General features: G+C 38.8%; 1 protein-coding gene across 3 annotated transcripts in view; it reads right to left on the bottom strand.

Moving 5' to 3' along the window:
• Positions 1 to 1,460: 1,460 nt before the first annotated feature.
• Positions 1,461 to 23,524, bottom strand: part of LOC148327800 (receptor-type tyrosine-protein phosphatase gamma-like) — a 456,824-nt gene continuing 434,760 nt past the window's right edge. For 2 of the 3 annotated variants that reach the window (XM_088308318.1, XM_088308320.1), the window contains 14 exons: positions 22,564 to 22,660; positions 21,943 to 22,025; positions 19,818 to 19,952; positions 17,709 to 17,843; positions 16,488 to 16,663; positions 15,082 to 15,217; positions 14,135 to 14,281; positions 13,344 to 13,437; positions 11,938 to 12,014; positions 11,493 to 11,621; positions 9,503 to 9,649; positions 8,563 to 8,705; positions 5,003 to 5,138; positions 1,461 to 3,272 (listed from right to left, as the gene is read on the bottom strand). In XM_088308318.1, the coding sequence (XP_088164444.1) occupies positions 3,129 to 3,272; positions 5,003 to 5,138; positions 8,563 to 8,705; positions 9,503 to 9,649; positions 11,493 to 11,621; positions 11,938 to 12,014; positions 13,344 to 13,437; positions 14,135 to 14,281; positions 15,082 to 15,217; positions 16,488 to 16,663; positions 17,709 to 17,843; positions 19,818 to 19,952; positions 21,943 to 22,025; positions 22,564 to 22,660 (1,779 nt within the window). In that variant the 3' untranslated portion in view covers positions 1,461 to 3,128. The remainder of the gene's footprint in view (positions 3,273 to 5,002; positions 5,139 to 8,562; positions 8,706 to 9,502; positions 9,650 to 11,492; positions 11,622 to 11,937; positions 12,015 to 13,343; positions 13,438 to 14,134; positions 14,282 to 15,081; positions 15,218 to 16,487; positions 16,664 to 17,708; positions 17,844 to 19,817; positions 19,953 to 21,942; positions 22,026 to 22,563; positions 22,661 to 23,524) is intronic. The other variant, XM_088308319.1, reaches the window with a different exon arrangement.

Raw genomic sequence — 23,524 nt, 5'->3', positions numbered from 1 at the left:
TGTTGATGCAGGTAAGGCAATTGAGAGGAATTTCTCATTTGCAATGCTTACCAGGCTGCAGCGAGCAGAGTAAAACTTCCATCCATCCATTATCTTTGCTGCTTCTCCTCTCAAGGGTTGCTGGTGGTGCTGGAGCCTATGCCAGCTATCTTCTGCAGTCGGCGGGGTACACCCTTAACTGGTTGCCAGCCAATAGCAGGGCACACATGGACGGACAACCATCCGCGCTCACACTCATACTAAAGTGCAATTTAGACTGTCCAATCTACCTGCCTTGCATGTTTTTGGAACGTGGGAGGAAACCCACATCGACAAGGGGACAACCTGCAAACTCACAGGAAGGCTAGAACCGGAATTGACCCCATGACCTCTGCACTGTGAGGCCATCGTGCTAATCAGTTGTCCAACGTGATGTCCAGTGTAAAACAAAGCAATAATATTCTGTGTGTCTCAAAGCACACGTGAGAGAAAATTTGCAAGACATGTACAGACATGTTGCAGCTGTATTTTCAAAACTAAATTTTTGTGTGACGAAACATTTGTCAGGGGGTACAGATGGGAACACAGGTGCGGTGCGAGAGGTTTAGTAAAGGCCCAATCAGGAAAAATAACTTGGTTAAGTCATTTTACATTTAAGATATAGTTACTGCTTCACTGTTTTTCATTTTGTCTGCATTGTACTTTGTCAAGGATTCATTTGGAATGTAGAAACGCAAGCTTAATTGAACTTCTCAATCATTCTTTCCAAATCAGCATTGAAAGTTAAAGTGTCCTCAGGTCATGCACACATGTACATGCTGAAAATGTGCAACCAGAAATGAATAATTGCATTGAAGAACTGTGTCTGAATTGTAAATTTGAATTTAATAGTTTAAAACTGATGTACGAAAAAACTTGAGAATTAATTTAAAATGACATGTATTTCAGTTTTTCTGAAACTGTATTTGATCCTCACTGGAAATGCAACTATATATAATTTCACTTGTTGTTTAGGTGTAATAAACATTCAAACTGGTCAAAAACTTCTGACACATGAAACTGAGTGTTATTTAAGCCTTTAAGGATATTAATTGAAAGATTAGGTAAAATAAAATCCTTTTTTGAACTTCATATTTAATCGAATAGCCGTTAGGTAGATCATCTAGGTAACGATGGGTACGATTGATGTTTTGCTCTCAGAAATAAAATCATGGCATAAGAGATTGGGAGGATCATATAAAAAATGTATCTATATATAATGAAAAGAAAAATCCTGATTCCCAAGAGTAAATAATCTGCATTTCATGGAATGTGTGTAGGTCTTAAAAACAAGAAGTGACAAGTGTTTTTGGTAGACTATTGTAACCATTTAACTGTGTGATGTTGGTGATGATTAATCAAATATTTACTATTTTTAAAGAACCTCTAAATCTTGAACTTTTAAATTTGTACTACATACATGGCAAAAACAGGAAACCATATACATTCAAAAACCAAATTTAATCCCAGTACTGTATTTCCAAGTGACCATAAAATAATAAAATGACCAAGAAGTTCTTTGACTTTGTTCATTGACAACAAAAATGCAAACATGTAGTAAATTTTGTACAAATTACTTACTTCCGCTACTCATTTTTGAAATACTATACTGGTAGGGCGTCCTGGTTTATGATTACTGTAGGTACGTAAGTCAGAACGCCATGGTCTGCCACTCACCTATGCTAATACGGTAAAGTCATAATTACAATAAACATTTGTATGAAAAACACAGCCTTAATTATAAAACCATAACATGGGAAAATCAGAAAGGATGTTTGCAACTGAGTGTGTCTTTTACTTTTACGGCACTGCAGAAATAGGTCATTGCGCCGTCTGTAACTTCAAAACGTTGCGTTTGTAAACTGAGGGCAGCAGATCAATCACACAAAAAAATTAAGATTGAGAAATCTTTCAAAATAATGCAAAAAAAAAAGGAATATCTTGTCTCTTTCTCCATTCATAGATTATGCACTAATGAAATGGGACAGACATCAATTCGTTAAAAGAAGTTACGTGATTAAACAATCTCGTCTCTATCTGAACAGCACAAAAAGAAGACAGATGAACGATAATAGATGACACTGAGAATAACACCCTGTTTTGGTTTTCTTGAACCTGTTGCATAGACCTTGCTGAGTATATGTTCCCTTGCATATCATCTAGTGTCCATCCAATAGCAAGCTTTCGCACATGACCAATGAGAGTTTCGGATACAGTGTCTTTAATCCGTACTTGCCTAGCAGAGTGATTTGAACGAGTGTTAAGAGTATGTGAACTGTGACACCATAGCAGCATACACATAAAAAGAGAAAAGGGCAAAGTAGTGGCTGAGAATATATGCTTAAGTGCATACATAGTAGTGTGTTCATATATACAAAATCGGACGATGACCCATAAAAAGATGTCAAAGTTCACAGTTGTAACACCACCTTATTTCCACTATTTTGTTACATATTCAAACCAGAATGTGATTAAAAAAAGGAACAAGACAAAGCAAAAACAACAGCAAAAAAGAGAAATGCATTTTTAAAACAAGAGCTCAGTGATAATAGGTATAGTTTCTGATGCGTATGTGCGGTAATGCAGTTGACCAGAAGGGCGGGGGCGAGGAGGTTATTGCAGTCGAACAGCATTTAGCCTCAGAGGTGAGTCGGACCTCCTCCTTCAGCTCATTTAAATCCACTGGAAAGCGTCAAACAGAGCAATTTCCTTCGCAGAAGCAGAACAAGGTAGTGGAATGTCAAAACAATCAGCTTGAGCGAGCCACATTAGTCGGCTTCAGCATAGGCAGTAACATTGACATTACATAGTGCAAACAAGAAATTACAGAATTGTGGATCTCATTGCCTGCTGATGCAATGTCAAACTTAAAAAGCAGGTGCAAACCCTTCAAGTGGAGGACATTAAGACGAAAAAATAAATATCAAATTTTTTTTAGATCAGTGTAAAAAAGTAATCACGTGTTTTATATTAACCAAGAGTCTGGCAAAAAAGGCCTCAAAAAGTCTAATAATAGTTCTTTGACGGCTTACAAAGTTCTATGCCTCCTTGCAGTCGAGGTGGGGCAGGATGTTTGGAGACACGCAACATCCTCAGTTCAGTTCTGGCCCTCACACTAGCGATTCTTGACTTTCTGCCTGGTCGGATTGATCAGACAAGGATAACAAGGTCCGGTTAATGTCCAGAGGCCCGGAGCTGATCTCCTTGGTGTGGACAAGGCTGAGGAGGGCTTCATACAGGAACTGGTACTGATCCTGGCAGGCAGTTCACAAACAGGTATGGGCATTACCGTGACAATAAAGGAAAGGAAACACAGAGAAAAAACATATTGGAACAAAATACTCGTGATGGGTAAATGAAGCTTCAAATCAGCTTCATGAATTAGTTGTAGTTGTTTTGGACTCCAGTAGATGGCACTCTCTGTTCAATATTGGGCTGAAAGTATAATGAACTGCCATTTTTCAAACCCTTTATTTAAACCAACAGGGCCATCTACAGGACTCAAAAACACAAGGAATGGTTCATGAAGGAAATTTGAAGTTTCAATTTCCCATCACTACAAAATACTACATGGACACGTTAAGTAACTTCCTGTCACACTGAATACTTCAATCTCCCAATCAACTAAATAAAAATAAAAGGTAAATCACGCATAAACATCACATATGCAACTAACTGAGCAATGAGGAAACTTTTTTTTTTGCCGCATCATCATCCAAGCAAAGCTCTTACTTGTGTGTAAAATTGAAAACGAGGCATATAGTTCTATTTAATTTCTCCCCATTAGTATTTAGTTCACCTCACATTACATCTTAGAACAATAGTAAACCCTGATCTCATGACTTCAGAACATGTGGGCAAAATGGCAATAACATTGTTAGCATTTCAATCAGTGAGCCATCAAACCGTTGGCTTTTATTTTGTGGAACTGTCGCACCATTCGTTGTCTTTTTGTCTACTTGCATCGAGACACAATCAAGTGTCAAAAAATTGCGTCATGGTCCCATCCATATGGAAGTATCCTTTGTAGGTTGACTAACGCAGTGTGTCTGGAGCCATCCTATCACAACCATGGACTGTGGGTGGGGGTGCTGTCCAAAAAATATCTGATCCTATATTGGTTAGTTTGGTATCTAGTAGGCTATGACTTCTGCCAGGGTGAAATTAACTCTCTAGTACGCAATAATTAAAATATTCTTTTATTCTTGGGGTGAGTAGTCAAGGCCTACAATGCCTTCTCTTCTGACCTAACATAATCAAGAAATCATTACTATATTTGTCACATTGATGTCATATTATATCTTAGCGTTGATTATTATTAGTTTAGAGTTTTTATCCAATCAGAACGCCAGGCAGATTTCATCATACCAGTAACAGCACTACTCATCTGAGGCCTTCAGATACAATCGTGCAGGCGTCTGTTCTGTGTCTCAAGGGGACTTTTACAGTTGATAGACAGTTGCAATAGCCATTCAGATCACGATTTGATGACAGTTAGGCCTTCTCGCTGGCCATACGTTGAAGGTGATGAACACATCTTGTGATTGGATACTCACTTGTGTGGGGGCAGCGCTATGCGGAATCAACTCATCCTAACAAAGTCGTAACTGGCGACCATTTGGAAATCTAAAACATATTCTTGCTTTTATTTAACCCACAATGGCCAAAGGAGGGAAAAGTTTGGATGTAATTGCAGATACACTTGCAAGGCTATTTTCAAGACGCATCTTTCAAGAGAAGCTAGGTCGTCCAACACTCACTCAGTAGTAAATGTCTTTCTGTATATTATTTCTCCAGCCATGGCGTCATAAATGATGGTGATATGAGGGGGATTTATTCAAGTCATGCTAAGTGGGACTTCACTGAAGGCCTACGTGCGAAATGCACGGCCCACGATTGATTTGAAACTTTGCCACCATGTGGTGCTGGCAGTAGCTCGTTTAGTTCACTGGCGATTTCACCTAAACTGTCGGGCCAGACTCACCTTGTCTGTGAAGACTCCTGGCCTCATGAGGTTGATCATTTTGGCCACTTGATAGACATCAACAACCCCCTCACTTTCCAGTTGTTGAGACAGCGTAGTGAGGGCACACAGCAAACCTGCCGATACAGCTCCAAACCTGACAATCCCATACACAATTTTCGAGGTAAGCATTTATCTCCACAGTATTTCCATATGCCTTCAAATCTTAATCGAGCGAACATAAAGGGCAAGACGCTTTACAGGGATATTGAATATTCTGCAGAGGAAACAGTATGACGACATATTTCACTTTGAAAAGAAAATGTAACATACTTTTAAATGTAAATCTGTGATTCTCCCATCAAAATCAGTGGGCGTGAACTGGGTGCGACCAGTATGATAGCCGAGTGAGGTCTCAACAAAGGCAAATGGCAGCCGATGTGTCATGGTCTGTGTTTGTTGTTTTTGGTTTAGTATTTAGTTTCATGTTTTTTCCTTGTTTGGTGTCAGTCGCATGTTAAACCTGATCGTGTTCAACTGTGCTTGTCTTCCCACTCCTTGAGTGAACACGTCAGCTCCCTCCAACTCTTTGTGTCTTGTCCAGGTGTTCCTCGTTGTCTCGTTAATTTGGTTGTGTTTCGTTCCATGTTTGCTTTTAATTCTTGTTAGTTCTTTGTCCTTGTCCATGTAAGTTGTCCTCCTGCCCGTCTCACTACATCAAGTTAACTCACAGCCTTCTGTCTTAGTGTTTGTTTAGTGTCTTATGTTATGTTAGGCGACATCTGTTCCTCCGCTTTCATCCACCGGGCGAGTAAACGCAACTATGGTTTCGTGCACCACCACATGCAACACTTGCACCATTCTCATGGGAAGACTCTCCCTGCTAGAGGGACGTGTCCGCCAGCTAGAGCAGAGTAATGTGGTAAGCGTAAACGTGGCGGACACGACTGTTAGCACGGGTTGTAGCCAACCTGCTAGTCCGGTTAGCATTGGCCGTAAACGGCTTGCTAATCGCGGTGAGCCTGTTAAGACACATAGCAGTTCCATTCCACCTCGGTCTCATGGCTCCCGCACTTTAGTGATAGGTGACTCCATTACCCGCAACATTAAGTTTGAAAATCCAGCCACAGTAATGTGTATTCCTGGGGCCAGAGCACCCGACATAGAAGCTAATCTTATGGAGCTAGCGCGCAAGACACCTAGACACCAGCGCAGTGCAAACAACGCTAGCTATTCAGATATAGTGATACACGTTGGCTCCAATGACACTAGGATGAAGCAATCAGAGATCACAAAGAAAAACATAGCAAGGACTTGTGATCTCGCCAGAAAGATGAGTCGGCATCGAGTAATTGTCTCTGGCCCCTTGCCTGCTAGAGGCAATGATGAGAGGTTTAGTAGATTATTCTCGCTAAATCGGTGGCTGGCTAGTTTTTGTAGTGAGCAGGGACTATAGATAACTGGCCTTCTTTCTGGGGCCAATCCGACCTGCTGAGGATGGACGACCTTCACCCTAACTGGGAAGGTGCCATCACTCTTTCTAGAAACATAGATTATTGTTTGAGCCTTCCATGACTATTCATATTAGAGCAGGTCGGGTTGCAGGCGAATAGTGAGCCTGTAAGGAAGGGTATGGAGTCTGTAAGGCTAGAGCTAACTAGCGCTATGCTAGACTTAGACAACACAAGGTTTTCTCCTAGATTTGAGCGCTACACACCATATGCTGTTACATCTCATACTGATATAATCTCTACTGAGGTGGCAATACATGATGGGTTTAAGCATTCCTCCTCGGTCGGTTTTATCGACGACGAGCCGTTCTCTCAAAATAATAGCACTCGAAAGCTGGTAAATAACAATCGGATTCCGACCGTCGGAAATTTTCGCCGCGTTTATAGTTGCTCGAGGTACAATCCAGGACCTAGGCAAGGCAATCACTTTAATATTATTACCAGGAGTCCTGTTGCGCGGAATAATTTAGATAGCCCTATTTTACTGAAACTCGTTTTTTTAAATATTAGATCGCTTTCATCGAAAGCCTTGTTAGTTAATGACCTTATTAGAGACCATAATCTTAACATGATTGATCTTTGCGAGACCTGGTTAAAACCGAATCAGTTTTTACCGCTAAATGAGGCTTTGCCTCCAAACTTTGTGAGCTTGCATGTTGCGCGCCCTCAAAAGAAAGGCAGGGGTGTAGCCATCATTTCCGAATCTAATCTAAAACTCAGTCCTCGTCCTAGCAATTCCTTTAAAACATTTGAAGTTCTCATTATGCGATCCACAGCCGCGCTGCCGTTTTATCTTGCCGTTCTTTATCGTCCGCCTGGCTCTTACTCAGGCTTTTTAGATGAATTTTCTGAATTCGTAGCTGATTTAGTAACTCATGCGGATAATATACTTATCATGGGCGACTTCAACATTCATATGAATCTCCCGTCGGAACCACTTACCGTGGCGTTTCGGAGAATAATTGATATGTTTGGTTTCACGCAAATAATAAATGAAGCAACGCATATAAATGGTAACACGTTAGATTTGGTATTAACCCGAGGCTTAGCATCCTCAAAAATAATTGTATTACCATATACTAGTGCAATATCTGACCATTACTTTATCAAATTTGAAGTCTTGGCTCATTGTCATCGTTCTGACCATAATCAAAGCTATAGCAGCCGCAACAATAGCTCCTCAACCACCGCTGCGCTCTCTGAGCTACTCCCTTTAGCAACTGCTTCGTTTCCTAATTATATTGGTACGATTGATGATCTCACAAACAACTTTAATGTCGCTTTGTTAAATGCGCTTGACTCCGTCGCAGCTTTAGAAACTAAAACTCGTCCAAAGAGGCTTACTCCGTGGTTTACAGAGGAAACGCGCATACTGAAACGGTCTTGTAGGAAGCTTGAGCGCAAATGGCGTGCGACCAAACTTGAGGTCTTCCGTCAGGCATGGTGCGATAGTTTACTAATATACAAAGAAGCGCTTGATCTAGCCAAAACTAATTATTATTCTAGATTAATTGTCTTACATAAAAACAACCCTAAATATTTATTTGATACCGTAACAATGCTAACGCAACAGCAACCAACCTCGGATAGCTCTTCCTATTCAGCTCACGATTTTATGCAGTTCTTTACTCAGAAGATTGAGTGTATTCGTGATGAGATTAAAGACACTGTTCTTAAAATTCCGTCGAATTCCGCGATAAATGGTGTTAATAGGGACATTAGGGCTGATAACTGTCCGATAACCTTATGTCAATTTAAAAAAATATCTCTTGAATGCCGAACAAAATTGGTTAGTGCGGCAAAACCGACAACTTGTGTGCTCGATCCGCTTCCTGGCAAACTAATTAAAGACCTGTTTACGACCCTAGGACTGTCTGTTTTAAATATAATTAATCTATCGCTTACCCAGTTTAAAGCAAATCGTAAACAGCAAAAATATAAAACTTCTGAATTCTGAAAATGTATTCAGCAAACTTCTACGAGTTTGGCAAATGTTTTCTTTTTAAACATCTTTATAACATTTGACTGTTGATGTGATGACAAAATGAAGAGTAGAAATATCAGACTGACTCATCATGGATGATAGTTGGTCCGTCACGGACGGCGGCCTCTTCCTTGATGAAGTCGATAAGCTCAAAGGCGCTGCTGGTGGGCATGTCAGGATTTGGCCACCGGGGGCACTGAAAGTGTCGCACTTCTAATACGTAATCATCCTAGTAGTCAGCCAGAGAGCGAAATGGAAAGAGAGAAAGAAGTATGTTAATAGACTGATACCATACTGTCTAGTGCGCATGACAACCAAACTCCTGAAGGCACTTTTCAATATAGTGTACATGTAAGTGTGCGCGTGTGCGTGCGTGCGTGCATGCGAGAATCACACATAGTTCATTCATCATCGGAATCTTCAATATTGCTCCTCATGCTCAACTCATGGCAAACAGCTTCACATATCTTTCAACAAGATTAAATAAACCCACATCTCCTGTATACTAAATTAAAAAGTAAAGGGAGCTCTTGTGTATTCTAATTAGAAAAGAATATTGTAAGAATTTATTCAATATTGTATTATTTTGATTATAGTCTTTTATGTGCAGCACTTTGTTACAGCTGCGGTTGTGTAAAAGTGTGCTGGAAATGGAGTCGATAATGAAGCTCCCCCTTGTGCAAGTTTGGCATCTTTTGGGTCCTCTGTCAGTTTTAAGTTCTCTTAGGTCATTAGTCCTCATTCACAAAGAAATATAGAGAGCTGCTATTACTCTGATCACGCAAGCTTAGAATATATGCATATATGCACAATTACCATCAGATTTATGACACATGTGCACGCTAATTTTCTTCTCATGACTGTGCACATGATAGTAAATCCCAATTCAGGCACATGCCTGCGACCCATAGTTGGCATACACCACACCCCTATTTTGACTGCTTCTGTATATATAAATATCGTTGAGTATATCTAGTAATATCTTATTACCCCACACACACACACACACACCCACACCGAAGCAACCTGTGTAGCTTCCAGGATGAAGTCATGGATGCTGATTTGTTCCTCATTGGACAAGCACAGTGTGTCTTGGCTGATGAGAGTGACAGTGAAGGCTTCACAGTTCATGGCCTCCTCCCGACTGGGCCAATACACAAACTCATCCTCCGCCTGAAGGAGAAAATCACAATCTTTTTTTTTTCTAGTCCGTATTAATTTACTTACTTTAATAATGTATGCAAAGTTGCCTCATGACTGCATAAACAATTTTTAAAATTAATTTCACTGAAAACTATTGTATATCATGTCCACTTTTAGGATTCAAGCATTAATCAGTTTTCTTCCTTAAAAAGGACAATGAGAGAGAGAGAGAGAGAGAGAGAGAGAGAAAGAGAGAGAACAGAAAATGCAAACTCATAAGTGTTTGTCTGTGTGTAAAGGCCTCTAAAAAACAGTACCTATTAATTTTTTGGACTCCCAGAGTTAATAAATTACCTAAAAGATACAATTACAAAATGGACATGTAATCAAGTTGTTTTGCTTTCATCCAATCCCATTATGGAATGATGTTATTATGTAAATACCTTTATGAATCTTTGTATTTTCCAAACACAATTATCTTATTCCTATAATTATTATTTTTTTTTTGCCATTATGTAAATTAATGATTATTGCTTGATAAGAAATGACCGCGTTTTATTCAAATATCATTCATATAATTTTTAGTTTGGCTACAGATACGCTTAACAGGAGCTACCATGCCTGCAAAGTCTGGCGACAAGACCAGGAGGGTTTTCCTGACCTCTCCTCAGTCAACAGGGATATTTGACTGAAAATCCGCCACCATGATGAGGGCAATCAGTAAAGAAAATGGACGGATGGAGGGGCGAATGCAGAATGCATTGGTGGAGCTGCACTGCCATCTATTGGTGGTGCGTCCACAGCCCATGTCATGCAGACGTCTGGATGTGGTAGTCCTTCATGCACTGACACAAGCCTCAGTGCAGTCCTTGTGAAGCTTCCCCAGTTTCTGAATTATTGTGGCTTGTAAATCTCGTCAAGGCTGTGGTCTACCCTTTCACTTGTGCACCTTTTCAGGCCACATTTTCCCCTTTCTTATAACTACTTTAATAAAGCACTCTGAGCATCCAGCTTCTGCAATTTGTTTTCTCCTTCTGGAGGATATCAAAGGATGGTTTTGTGCACAAGCAGTATTCCTCGTGATTCTGAAGCCTCTTCAGCCAAACTAATATCACTTAAAGGCTGAGGAAAACCTCTGCAGATGATTTGTGTTAATTAGCTGACAAGATTGGGACACGGGGAGCCGACAATGTTGAACTTTGTTATGATAATTGCATTTTGTGAAAGACTGGGTTTTTGTGTGTGTGTCTTTCTACCATGATTATCAACATAGGAAGGAATACAGGCTGGAAATATTTCACTTTGTCCGTGGTCAATTAATATATAAGTTTTTGAACAAATTATTGAAATAAATTAACTTTCTCATCTGTACCTATTCTGATCCATCTTGTTTTGTTTTTGTTATTTTACCTCTTTTAGTGCTAGTTTCAGTTGTGAACTGAGGCATGCAAGAATTTCATTGCATCATTTATTTGTATTTTTTAGCATGCACAAGACACAAAGTGTCCTGAATATTGAATATTAATAGCTACATCTTTGTCAAACCATTCAAGAGTAGCTTAGTGGAAAAAGAAAAGTAAAATGGTAATGGTTTGCTTTTAGTCTTTACGGTTCTCATTTTTAGAACAAATCACTAACATTTTGTGGAGGTTGCAATGAACCTGATGTTGAAATAGTTTTAATCCCCATACGCGAAGACACAATGTTATTTTATCCGTTGAAATCACTTGCTCTGCTGTACAGTCAAAAATACTCAGTGCAGCCAATTTTGTGTTTTGCAACAATCGGCTAATGGCAGACCAGCCAAACACACTGAGTTTGCATGACAAAACACTGAATGTATGTGTATGTTTGTGTGTGTAATGCATCCTACCAGTCCATGGTTGGCAGGCAGCATGACAATAATTTGTGCATTATGGTCCCAGATCATTCTCCAGAAATCTTTTGTGGTGTGGGGCAGAGGATGTTGGGTAATGATGAATTCATTACTACGGTAGTAGCTCTGCAGGAGGGGAAAAAAATAAATACATTTCAGAGGGAAACAAACACACATACAGAAGCACACATGCATACACACAGTGGTTGCTAAGTCCAATACCTGATTCTATAGGCTTCATAGATATTTCTGTACAGCACCATTTTTTTTCTCTGCAACAATCTATAATTATATTCTTCTCTAAAAAAATATTGGTGCAGGGATGCACATGAATCTCAAATACACAAAATGGAAGTATGCAACCAAGTTGAGGAGGCCAATTTACATTTATTATATATACTGTGTGAATGCGGCGAGTTCGGGAAGAACAGGAAGAACTGACCATGATGTAGGAGGCGTTAATGTAATCGCTCCCCTTGATGCCAGGCAAAGGAGCTAGGCTCACCCTTGCTTGTTCCGCTGTTCAATTAGACAGAAATGAAATTAGCCATAAAACACAATGGCAGAGTTTGGTAAATCCAACACTGTAAAGTCAGGTAAAATATAGGAAGTCAAAATATTGTGAAACTTAGCATTCCAGAGTTTGCGAAGTGAATTCAAAGATGATGATGATGTGGAAACATGTTTTTAAACTAAAACCTTGCAATTCTAAGCAAAGCAAAGCCCTTAATTTAACACATTTTTGAAACTACTGAAGCTTCGATACATCTTTACACTCTTTGCATGCCAATTTATGAGCAGTTTATGCAATTCTTCTGGATGGTCCTCCCATCCTCTGAGACAGGGAACTGGCAGCCTCGAGGTCGCAATTGGCCTGTGGCCAGAGTTTGGAGTGGCTCTTGATGATTATTTTTTACATTTATAAAAAAATTTCTTATAATAGTGATTTGTTTCATTAATATTTTTACTCTTCTAGATGGCACTCTCAGTTCACCATTGGGTTTAAAGTACACCCACTTGCCATTTCTTAAACCCCTTTATTTAAGACAACAGTACCATCTAGAGGAGTCAAAAAATACAACAACTGGTTCATGAAGCAAATTTGAAGCTTCATTTTGCATCACTAACTTAATAAGGTTTTAGGTGTAATAGCACACCCAGAGCAAATCCGAAATCAAGAAAATCAAAAGTACACAAACAGCGAAGTACATGGTCCTGTGTGCCCCCCAGTAGCACTGACAAAAAAAAAGTCCACTACCCAAAACTATTTTAATTACCGGTAATCTTCCCTGCTCTACAGAAGACTGGATGGCGATAATAAATCTTCATTCATTCATTTATCTAGAATTGCAAAATTTGGCGATTTCATTTCAGTCAGACATGTCCCAAGGAACTCTTTTCTGTTGTCTGCAGTCATGTGCATGTGCCTACTGGATAGTTTTCAAGCCATGGCTTCATCATTCTCACTAACTTTTCTTGAGTCTCTGCAACTGGGAGCAACCACAATGTGGACAGCAATCCCACTTTGTTAGCTTGCTAAAACGTGCTGAGTGAGATGTATTTTGGTTTAAGACATTAATCTGTTCTCCTTACAGTAACTCGGGATGCACTGCATTAACACTTAAGTCGTGTATTACAAGTTCTGCTTTACAGAAAAAGCCAAGGCATTATGCAATGCATCATGTCTGTTAATCAGTAGAATCCAGATTTGTTTGATTGTATACTCTATAGCATTTTCACATGATGCAAATGTGTTTCGACAAAGTATAAACATTGGTCCAGATTCGTGATCATTCTTTTGGATTCATAATCCTGCTTTATGTTATTTAATAAAAATGCAAGACTTACATGGCACCACTGAGGAAATTCGATTTTTCTCTTTGTTGCACTCCTTCTGAGAACTGAAGCACTCCATGAATCTTGCATTGCACTTTGTAATCAACTAAAACATCATGAAATAAGGGCTTTTTAGAACTTAACACAACAATGCAAAATAACAATAGTCAAAACAAAAAACATTCAAACAAACAGTATATCGTTCTGACCTGCTGAAAACACACTCATGCTTTTTTTCCAAACTAAAAGAGTGCTGAATGCAGACACGGTATACATTGGTTAAAAAAAAAACAAAACAGCTACAAATTAAGTAAAAAGTGCTCATGACCTGTAAAATGGCATAATTTCATTAGAACCAATTTGGCACACTCAGTCCATCCAGTCCAGACAGTTTTGATCAAAGAAATGCCACTTATTTTTTTAAAGGGCCTCCTTACAATTAAGTAGTAGAAATAATTTCTTTAACGTTGACACAATAATTTTACTTTAATCAGAATTGTTTTGGTTTAAATTTCATTTAACCTGCAACAAGTCAGATACTCGAGGTAGCAAATGTTAAGAATCACTTTGGGAGGTCTTTTTTGTCAGCCCTTTACTTTCAACATATTTTCTTTACTGATTATCGGTGTGTTCTAGGTTTTTTTGTTTGGTAGCTATGTTACAGCATGACTCATTGATGATGTTAGGTTGCCAGATTAAATACATTTTGCATTAATTCAACTGTAATTAATCACCACTATACATTGTAAGACTAAATGTGCTATTTTAGTATACACACAAGTAAAAATGATTTGTCCCTTCACCTTAAACTGTTTTTCTAAACGTGTCCGACCGCCGTGTCCTGGTGTCATGATGGTGTTTGTGTAATGATGAAGGCTGCTGGCTGCAACCTCAGTCTCCTTTCCCAAGATGGCTTCCACCAAAGCATCATGGATGAATATGTATTGTTCCTGGATAGGACAAGGAAATGTGACTTATCACATTGCATTGTCAGATAATTCATTTCATTATCTCTATTTTGTCAATAAACCGCTTGTAATTTACACAATCTTAATGTAAAAGTATATCAGTGGTGGAAAAGAAACTACGGTACTTAAAGGGGAAGTCAATTCAAAAATGTTCTTATCAAGAATATGTTCTATGGATCCCTGCAAGTCGACACACAACATTCTGATTAATATTGTGTTTGTGGAATATGAGTAAAGCAGTAAAATCCATGTTTTGTCCAAGTCAGGGGTGGCCATTTTGCTTCTTGTTGTTGACCGACATGATGACATCACAGTTGCTCAGGGCTCAGATAACGACCAATCATGGCTCAGGTTCAGAAAACAGGTGAGCCTTGATTGGTTGTTACCTGTATCCTGAGTAACTGTGAGGTCATTTTCAGCTGACATAAAGTGACAAACTGGCGGCTCCGTAAAATGGCTTAAAACGGGCTGATTTTACTGCTTAAAACATATTCCACAAATGTAATAATAATTGGAATGCCATGGTTAGATTGGTAAAGGAACATACAACATATTATTGCAAATACATTTTTGGGGTTGACTTCCCCTTTAAAAATCATAATACAGACACATACTGTATAGTACATGAATACTGTACACATTACATCCAACAAAAACAGTTAAAAGATGTTTGAAATTAAAACAAGAGCTACAGTGGAAACAGTTGATGGATTAAGTGCTGGACAAGTCAAATTGCACCCAAAGATTCTCTTGGATTCTGTCTAAAATAAAGAGATACAAACCTCTGTCTGTACTAAGTAGTTGCGCTGAGCACGTATGTGTTTGAGAAAGCCGAGTACGTTAACGGTGCGCTTGTCCTTGATCTGCTTCAACATGCTGTCAATGACGATATACGTTCCTGTGCGACCCACTCCCGCACTGCAAAACAATATGACAGTGAGGAAAAGAAGGCGGAAGCAAGAGTACAAAGGCAGGACCATAATTTCAACGTGTGTTACATTTGCTATTTTCATGCTCAAATGGCAAATGAAAAACAAGAGAGTGGTTTTGTTATTGTTTTCTATAACCTAACTCAGAAAACGAGCGCGCTATCGGGTGCTTTGCAAATTGAATATGATGACAAACGGACACATTACGATGAAGTAACTTGTATTGCAACATATCTGAACAAATAATGTACAGTACAAAGTTCAAAACCTGAACTTTTGGTAATTGCATGCAGAAATTGATGTGGCATGAATCAAAACCCTGACTTAGTAAACATTTATAAGAATTGGATTAGAAAACCAAACAAGTTACCAAAGTTGTTTTATGGTGAAAAGAATGTTGTCTTTTGTATTATTATGAGCATTAACTCACTTTTATTTTAATAATCATGTTTTTCCAAATGGTTTACATCCCATAAACAATATTTGCTAATGATGTCAACTCTCTACAACCGTAAATACTACTACACATGGGTTAGGGTTAGGTTTCGAGAGGGTGACCGCGACGCAACATCCTCGGGAGCACCGGCGAAACCTACGACTGGGGCTCCATTCTGCCTGTTTGTGCTCATGTTGAGTGCTCGTTGACTGGTTGGCTGAGCTGTGGTGGCGTGGAGAAACTCCTACTCGACTACATAAGTGGACAGGCGTCTGGGATATGGAGCCCCATGTCTGGACGGTAAGAAGCTGATCTCCTTCTGCTAAGTGTTAACCGTGAGTGGTAAGCCATTGAAAGCTAATTCTGCCTCGACAAGCCGCAGGAGCTAGCGGGAGCTAACAGCCATGTCTGCCCCTAGAGATATAAAAAAACTTTAGCGCCACTAAATGTCCAAACACTACGAGCAATCCCTACCAAAATTCATAAGTACAATCCGACTATTGTCCAATGCAACCTGTAACTTCAGCACAATGTTTTTGATTTTGCGGCAGCGACTTTTTGTCATAGGATCTCACATTTAATGTTAATAAACCCAAAATATTGCGCATCTGGCATTTATATTGTCAAAGATTGAAACTGCGATGTCTAATAACTTTTTGACGGTGGTTTGGTGTGTTTAGACAAAGTGGCTGCAAAATGGGATGTTTGGGCTTCCTTGCTCAAGTGGTGCCCCCGCGATCTGAAACCCGGATAAGTGGAAAAGAATGGCTGGATGTATGGATGAAATGTAAGTAAGAGTAAAAAAATGTGCACCAGCTGTTACCTGCAATGGACAATCATTGGGCCCATATCAGGGATTTGGGCAGCAGAGGACCGGCGAACGAACGTGAGGACAGGCAAGGTATATTCAGGAACGCCCATGTCGGGCCACTGCGTATAATGATACTGGAGCACGTTCAACTCACTCTGGGCCCGTGTTTTTGTGTGCCCCTTTCCACCCTAGATGGTAGAACATAAGAGAAGACGGGACATATAAGATGGGGGGAATATATGAGGAGGGAGGATATATAAGGTTTTGTTGGAGACAAGTGAATAGCCCAGGTACCAAACTGGCCCCCAGGGTTGGATTTTTAAAATGCAGTATCAGCTCCACCCTTAACAGTTCTTTTGACGATCTTGGGGAAAGTACTCAAATACATTTTTGATTGATTTAGGCTCAATAGGCCGCCACAGCCCCACCTACTCGGGCTTCGGAGACGCGCTGCCATCACGTCACCGGCTTGGGAGCATGGGCCGCTAAGTCAGCGGCTTTGAAGGCTCAGAGGGTTTTAATACAATACAATATAATACAACTTTTTGCAGCCTAACTGCATGTTTCAGTCTTGTTGCCCAACACAAATTTTCTTTTACACTCAATAATTGTTTATAATAGTGATTTATTTCACATTTTTTTCCATTGATTTATTTTACATCAATGTCATTGTAGTTGCAAGACAAGTACATTTATAAAAAATAAGAAATATTTTTATTTTGGTATTTTTTGGCACGGTGGACGACTGGTGAGCACGTCCCCCTCACAGTAGAGAGGAGCAGTGTTCAAGTCAGGTCTCCGGCCTTTCTGTGTGGAGTTTGCATGTTCTCCCGTGCCTGCATTAGTTTCCTTCGGCTACTCTGATTTCCTCCCACATTCCAAAGACATGCATGGTAGTTTAATGGAACACTCTAAATTGACCCTAGGTATGAGTTTGAGCGCGGATGGTTGTTCGTCTCAGTGTGGCCTGGCAACCAATTCAGGGTGTACCCTGCCTATTGCCCGAATATGGCTGGAATAAGCTCCAACACGCCCGCGTCCCCTTGCAAGGAGAAGCGGCTCGGATCATGGCTGCATGGATGGATGTTTTTCTAAACAAAACAAGTATATGGAGCATTCTTTTCGGACATCAATTGTCCGTACTATGTTTAATACATATTTGAACCATTCTTAGCACACTATCTTAAACAATTTTGGTCAAGACGGCTAGAATAAAAATCAAAGGATTCCTACCATTTTCACTTTTGAGTTATGCAGCGTAAAATGTCGAACAGTGTAGCAAGCATGAACACTGGTGCTTTTTAGTGTGACAATTAAGTTGCCATATTGTTCACTCTTCTCTGTTGGCCAGTACTGGTCACATTTTCTCTGTAATGACAATAACACACAGACATATTCACACGCATATGTTAATTAATACTAAAAAATAAATAAATAAAATAAAAATAATGAAGCTGTCACTTCCTTTTCCCGATAAATGTACATATGTTAGGACATACAGCCGATGAGGTGTAAGACAGTGAACCCCCGCCAATTCACAGTTTGGCATTCGCAAATTCGCATAGTTATAGATTTGGGTTTTCTTCTGCATTTCTGTGTGTCTCACTAAGGCCTTCTATGTTGAAGGGAAAAACAACCACTCAAAAATGATTTGTTCACTGTTTTTGTAGTTAGACCAGAGCAAACATTGGCGCTACCTAGAAGAATGTTGGCGCTGATTTTAAATGTTATATATTCATGGTAAATTCTTTCCATCTGTATTTGAGATGTCTTGTTCTGCTGGTGGTCTTTGAATGAACCACATGCACAGTCAATGGCAAACTAAATTTTGCGTTTACTTTTCTCCCCATGCTGCTACTGAAAATCGATATAACAGTGGTGGCTGCTGGGAGATTTTGTATGACAACAATCAATAAAATTAATTCATTTAAACTAGGACTGTCAAACGAATTAACATTTTTATCGAGTTAATCACATGTTAAAAATTAATTGATTGCAATTCAAATTTTCTCCAAAATATGTCGTATATTATAAATACATATATACAACAAACAAATGCTTTGCGTTGAGATGGTAATTTAAACTTAAAATAGCTGCGATGGAACTGGAATTCCTTCTCGTCATGAGCGCAAATCACGACCAGCATAATTATTGTTCCATCTTTATTCGTTTTCTATTTGAATTCCCCACTCAGAGGGCCAACCTACTTTTCTTTCAGGTTTACATGTATGTATGTGTCCGCTAGGGCATTTTAGGAGAAAATTATAATGGGAGTTTTCTGACAGATATTGCGATTTTGATTTTATTTGTGTTTTTCTTCACAATGTACAGTGACAGAAAATATCATTATACAATTAAATGCAATCAAATAGTGCAAATAACATTGATGAGATTTTAAATATTGAATACACGTTTCACATCGAGCACTTTGTCTCTGTCTGTGTGTAAGAATGTGTGTAAGAGTGACTGCTAATTTTATCTATTAATTTCTTTTTTTCTGTCCAGATACATACTCATTGTAATACAACATTTCTGTTCATAGCTGTTGGCTCTCCGCCCTAATGCAGTTCTAGTAAAATCTTTGTCAAAAGTCAAGTGTACATCGAAGCACTTATTTTGGGTCTTTCCCAACTCTGTATTTATTATTATCATAAGCACGCTTAGCGGCTCTTAGTTTGCCTCCCGGGTTAAAACGCTATTTGATAGTGGGGTCGTTTACATGTCACCATAGAGGAGAAGATCCGCGTCCCAAAGCTCATTGCTCCTGCTAACGCGGACTTACATATACATCAAATAAAGTACAAGCTGTGACGGTGCAAGCAATTTTAGGCCTAGCACTCAAGTAGCCGCAAATACTTCCGGGAGTACGGGCGGCTGCTTGACATAGACGCAACGTTTCTTTTTTTTTTTTTTTAACCAGTTTGGCGCTGGTTAGTGGGACCAGTTTACTGTAATATCCCGCTGATGCGTGGGGGGAGCCGTTTAAAAAAAAAAAAAAACTCAGCTTGGACAATCTCAAACTCATATTGTCCGAGATCACTGAGACACTGTCCACCCTCATGCTCACTTTTAAGAGAGATTAAAGGATGCATAGGCAAGGTCATTCTGCGCATGAGTTAATGCGTCAAATATTTTGACTCGATTAATTATCGCCCGTCAGCGTGATAAGTTTAAGTTTTTTTTTTTAAAATATTAGCAGGCAGTGCAACCATCCATGGCAAATAGCAGAAGTTCACTGTACTGACAGTAGTGCATGACTGTGTAAGCAACGATGAGTTTTGCGAGATGATAATATTAATTTGGGAAAATGTTTGTGTGTGTGTGTGTGCATGTGTCACATACTCGTCCTTTTTCAACTAGGTTCGTGATCATAACAATGACGCCTGTATTCTGCTCCCACACCATCCGCCAAAAATCCTCAAAGGTAGACTTGAGTGGGCCCTGCGCTGCAATGTACGCCTTGGGCTTATTGTATCCCTGAGAGAGACAACATTTACTTGGGCTTTAACTGGGAAGACAATATTCAAAATTATACATGTATTTATCTAAAAAAAAAAAAAATAAAAATCTCTCTCTCTCTCTATTTACACACACACACAAGCACACCCCCACACATATATATATATATATATATATATATATATATATATATATATATATATACATATATATAAATATAAATATATATATACATATATATATATATATACATATATATAAATATAAATATATATATAAATATTAGTGCTGTCAAGTGATTCCATTTTTTAACTAATTAATCCCCAAAAAATTCCATGATTAATTGCGATTAATCACATTTTTCAACTACTATTGTTTGCGAGACTTGTAACAGATATTTATTTAAACAATCTCTTGGAATTGATGCAAAATAACCAAATATGAAGTATATTTAAGCTGAAGACCGTTCTAATAGCTTTCTTGGATTCTTAATATGCTCTAAATGGAGACCTCTTTCCAGGCATTTTTCTTTGAAACGTTTCTCAAAACTGCTCACAAGCGCCACACTCCAGCAGTGTTGGTTTGCAAGGCCCTGTGGTAACTTGAACACGGTGTTTTGTTTTGAGACGTGCAAATAAAGTACAGTTAATATGGCACAATATTGGCAAAGTATGCAAATTATTATTGAAGTAAATCAAACTGAGTTAACTGAGTTTAAAAAAATTATCTATATATATATATATATATCTATATATATATATATATATATATATATTAGGGCTGTCAAAATTATAGCATTAATTCAGGTGATTAATCCATTTTTAAATTAAATATTTTAACTCAGTTAACTCAGTTTTATTTACTTCAAAAATAACTTGCATAGCTTGCAAAGTCAAATTCAGACACTGTACCATATTAGCTCTACATCTTTAGCACATCGTCTCAGAACTAAACACCCTGCTCAAGTTACCACTGGGCCTTGCAAACCAACACTGCTGGAGTGTGGTGCTTGTGGGCCGTTTTGAGATATATTTATAAGAAAAATGACTCAGTTTAGATCAAATTCATTTCAAAGAAAAATGACTCAGTTTAGATCAAATTCATTTCAAAGAAAAATGACTCAGTTTAGATCAAATTCAAGGATCCAAGAGAGCGATTAGAACAGTCTTTGAATTAAAATATTTCATATTGGGTGATTTTACATTTATTCCAAGATATTATTATGAGATATTAAAACAATAAAAAGTAGATAACATTAAATAACTGTTACAAGCTTCTCAAAAAATAGTAGTTGAAAAATGTGATTAGTCACAATTAACTATGGACTATATATATATATATATATATATATAGTATAGTATAGTATAGTATAGTATAGTATAGTAGGTCTAAAAATGAAACACTCCTTTCCTATGCCATCTTTGTGATGTAAAAATACGACCAAGCTATACATCATTTCGCTTTATGCTGTGTGTGTGACATATTAAGATTCAGCATTTGTCACACTCTTGCAAAAGTGCTCCAAATCTGTCAAACTGCTGACTTCAGACCTCTGCAGGCCACTCGAAAGATTTTCAATTGGCCTCAGGTCGAAATTTTGGTAGTGCCATTCAAAATCTGTCATTTTCTTTTGCTGCTGATTTGGGCACATCCCTTGTGTCTTTGAGTTGTTCGAAACAATGAATTTGCTCTTCACCATAAACTTTCAAGCAGACGCTTAAGTGCTCATTCCCAATCCCCACCCATATCTCTACAGCAGCCAAGTGAATGTCACGCCGGCCGGCCCTTTGGATCACCGTCTGCATTCTAAACCTTCGCCCTGACACTTACATTTCTTTCCATAACATGTATGTTTTACTTTCAATGTGTGAAAGTTCGGAAACATCTGTTTAACAACACAAAGCATGGCATTTTAAAGATATGCTCTTTAACTTTTTGCACACCTACACACACACTCACAGACGCACACACACGCATATGAGCACAAAGATTGTGTGGAAACACTCACATCCACATAGTTGGCATTGATGTAATCAGTGTGCTTGGAATCCTTCCCCACCAACATTCTTAACTTCACTCTGCTGTGGTCATCTGAGCATGAAACAGTGTAGAAGGTAAGTAAAAGTTGCATTTTGAAAATCTGCTTCCGCATACAAGAGTCCTGTTATGTAAATCTGGTACTGAGTTGCCCTACCAAAGCACCTGCACATTATCACACTGCAGTTCAAATAATAGTCCAACTGGCCTGCTATACCTGCCCTTTGCTTCCAGAATGCACTCCAGTAGACAAGATTGGCCTGCTTCAAGACAGTTCCAGGTAATTAACCAAAGTTAATGTCGCTACGAGGCATGCCAAACATCTATTAAGAGGGATAGAGTCACTCTGTGTGCAGTGGTATTTGCAAGGACATTGTAAAGGGTCTCTTGATTTTTTTGGACAACACACTAACCTTTCCTATGGTGTTAGTGTCAGCACCCCATTGAATAAATAGAGTCACATCTTGGGGAATTTTATTATTTTTGTGCATGACTTCTTCTTTAAGGACCAAATAACAGAATTGTACTATATATATATTTTTAAAGTGCTTATCCTTTTGTGTTGAAATAAGAGTGCATCGTTTTTACTCACATGCCACTATATTGATGTATCGATTCTTATGCTTGTTTTCCAGATGGTTCGAATTTTCGGACGTGACCTTCATTTCTGCAGCGCATCGCTGAACCTCCTAGGAAAGACACACATACACGCACAGGCATGCACAAAGACACAAACGGACGCACTTTCATAAACACACACTTTTGTTTGCATATTATTGCTCAACTTTGTGACTGGAATCTTTCCAGTTCTATCGCATTGCACAGAGGTTGTTGTCCTGGTTGGACTCGTTGGGGTAAATTCCATCTTGAGTTTTCTTCTCCCTTGATCAGTGTCAGGCATTTTTTTCTCTTCAGGGTGTTTGACACTAACGTGCTATTCACTCGAAGTAATTTTTGCAACACAAGGGGGTGAGTGCTTGGGAATCTGCAAAGTTGTTTAGCAATAGTGTCATTTTGTATTTGCCTTTAATTGAATCCCACCAGAAAAATGAATCATAAAGTGGATGTTAGTGGCGATAGTAGTAATTTCTCCACTCCGGTTCAATTATTTATCGCAACAATGAAAATGACGTCATCTTTAATAGACGTCTCCATAAAATGATGCGATAGAGGAGCGTCGTCTCATTTCCCCAAATTATTTTTAGCGGTCACCCCCTCGTCTCTCATTCTTAAATTAGCCACTACATGTGGGACCATATTCACTTCCGTAAACACTCTGCCACATGATGCCATTTTTTGTGCGTGTCATGCGGCGGTCGTGCTTCATGCACATGTGTGTCAGATCACGGAGGCGTTCTCGTTTTTGAAATGCTAATGAGCATATACATTTATCGCATTTAATAACACAAAAAAAAACAGAGCGTTATGTATGTGTTTCTTCTTCATGATTCATTTTTAGATTGGTGCGATTTATACGGTGGACCGTCATATAGCCGCCCAAAATACGGTACTTATGTTTACAGATAATGTAAAAGTAGCTGTCTTCAACTTCT

Source organism: Idiotropiscis lumnitzeri, chromosome 11 (assembly GCF_059441095.1).
Source record: "Idiotropiscis lumnitzeri isolate Australia: NSW breed Sydney's pygmy pipehorse chromosome 11, RoL_Ilum_1.0, whole genome shotgun sequence".
In the NCBI taxonomy this organism is placed as follows: domain Eukaryota; kingdom Metazoa; phylum Chordata; class Actinopteri; order Syngnathiformes; family Syngnathidae; genus Idiotropiscis; species Idiotropiscis lumnitzeri.
Note: the sequence above shows the minus strand (reverse complement) of the source record. Positions and strands in the feature narration are given on the sequence as shown.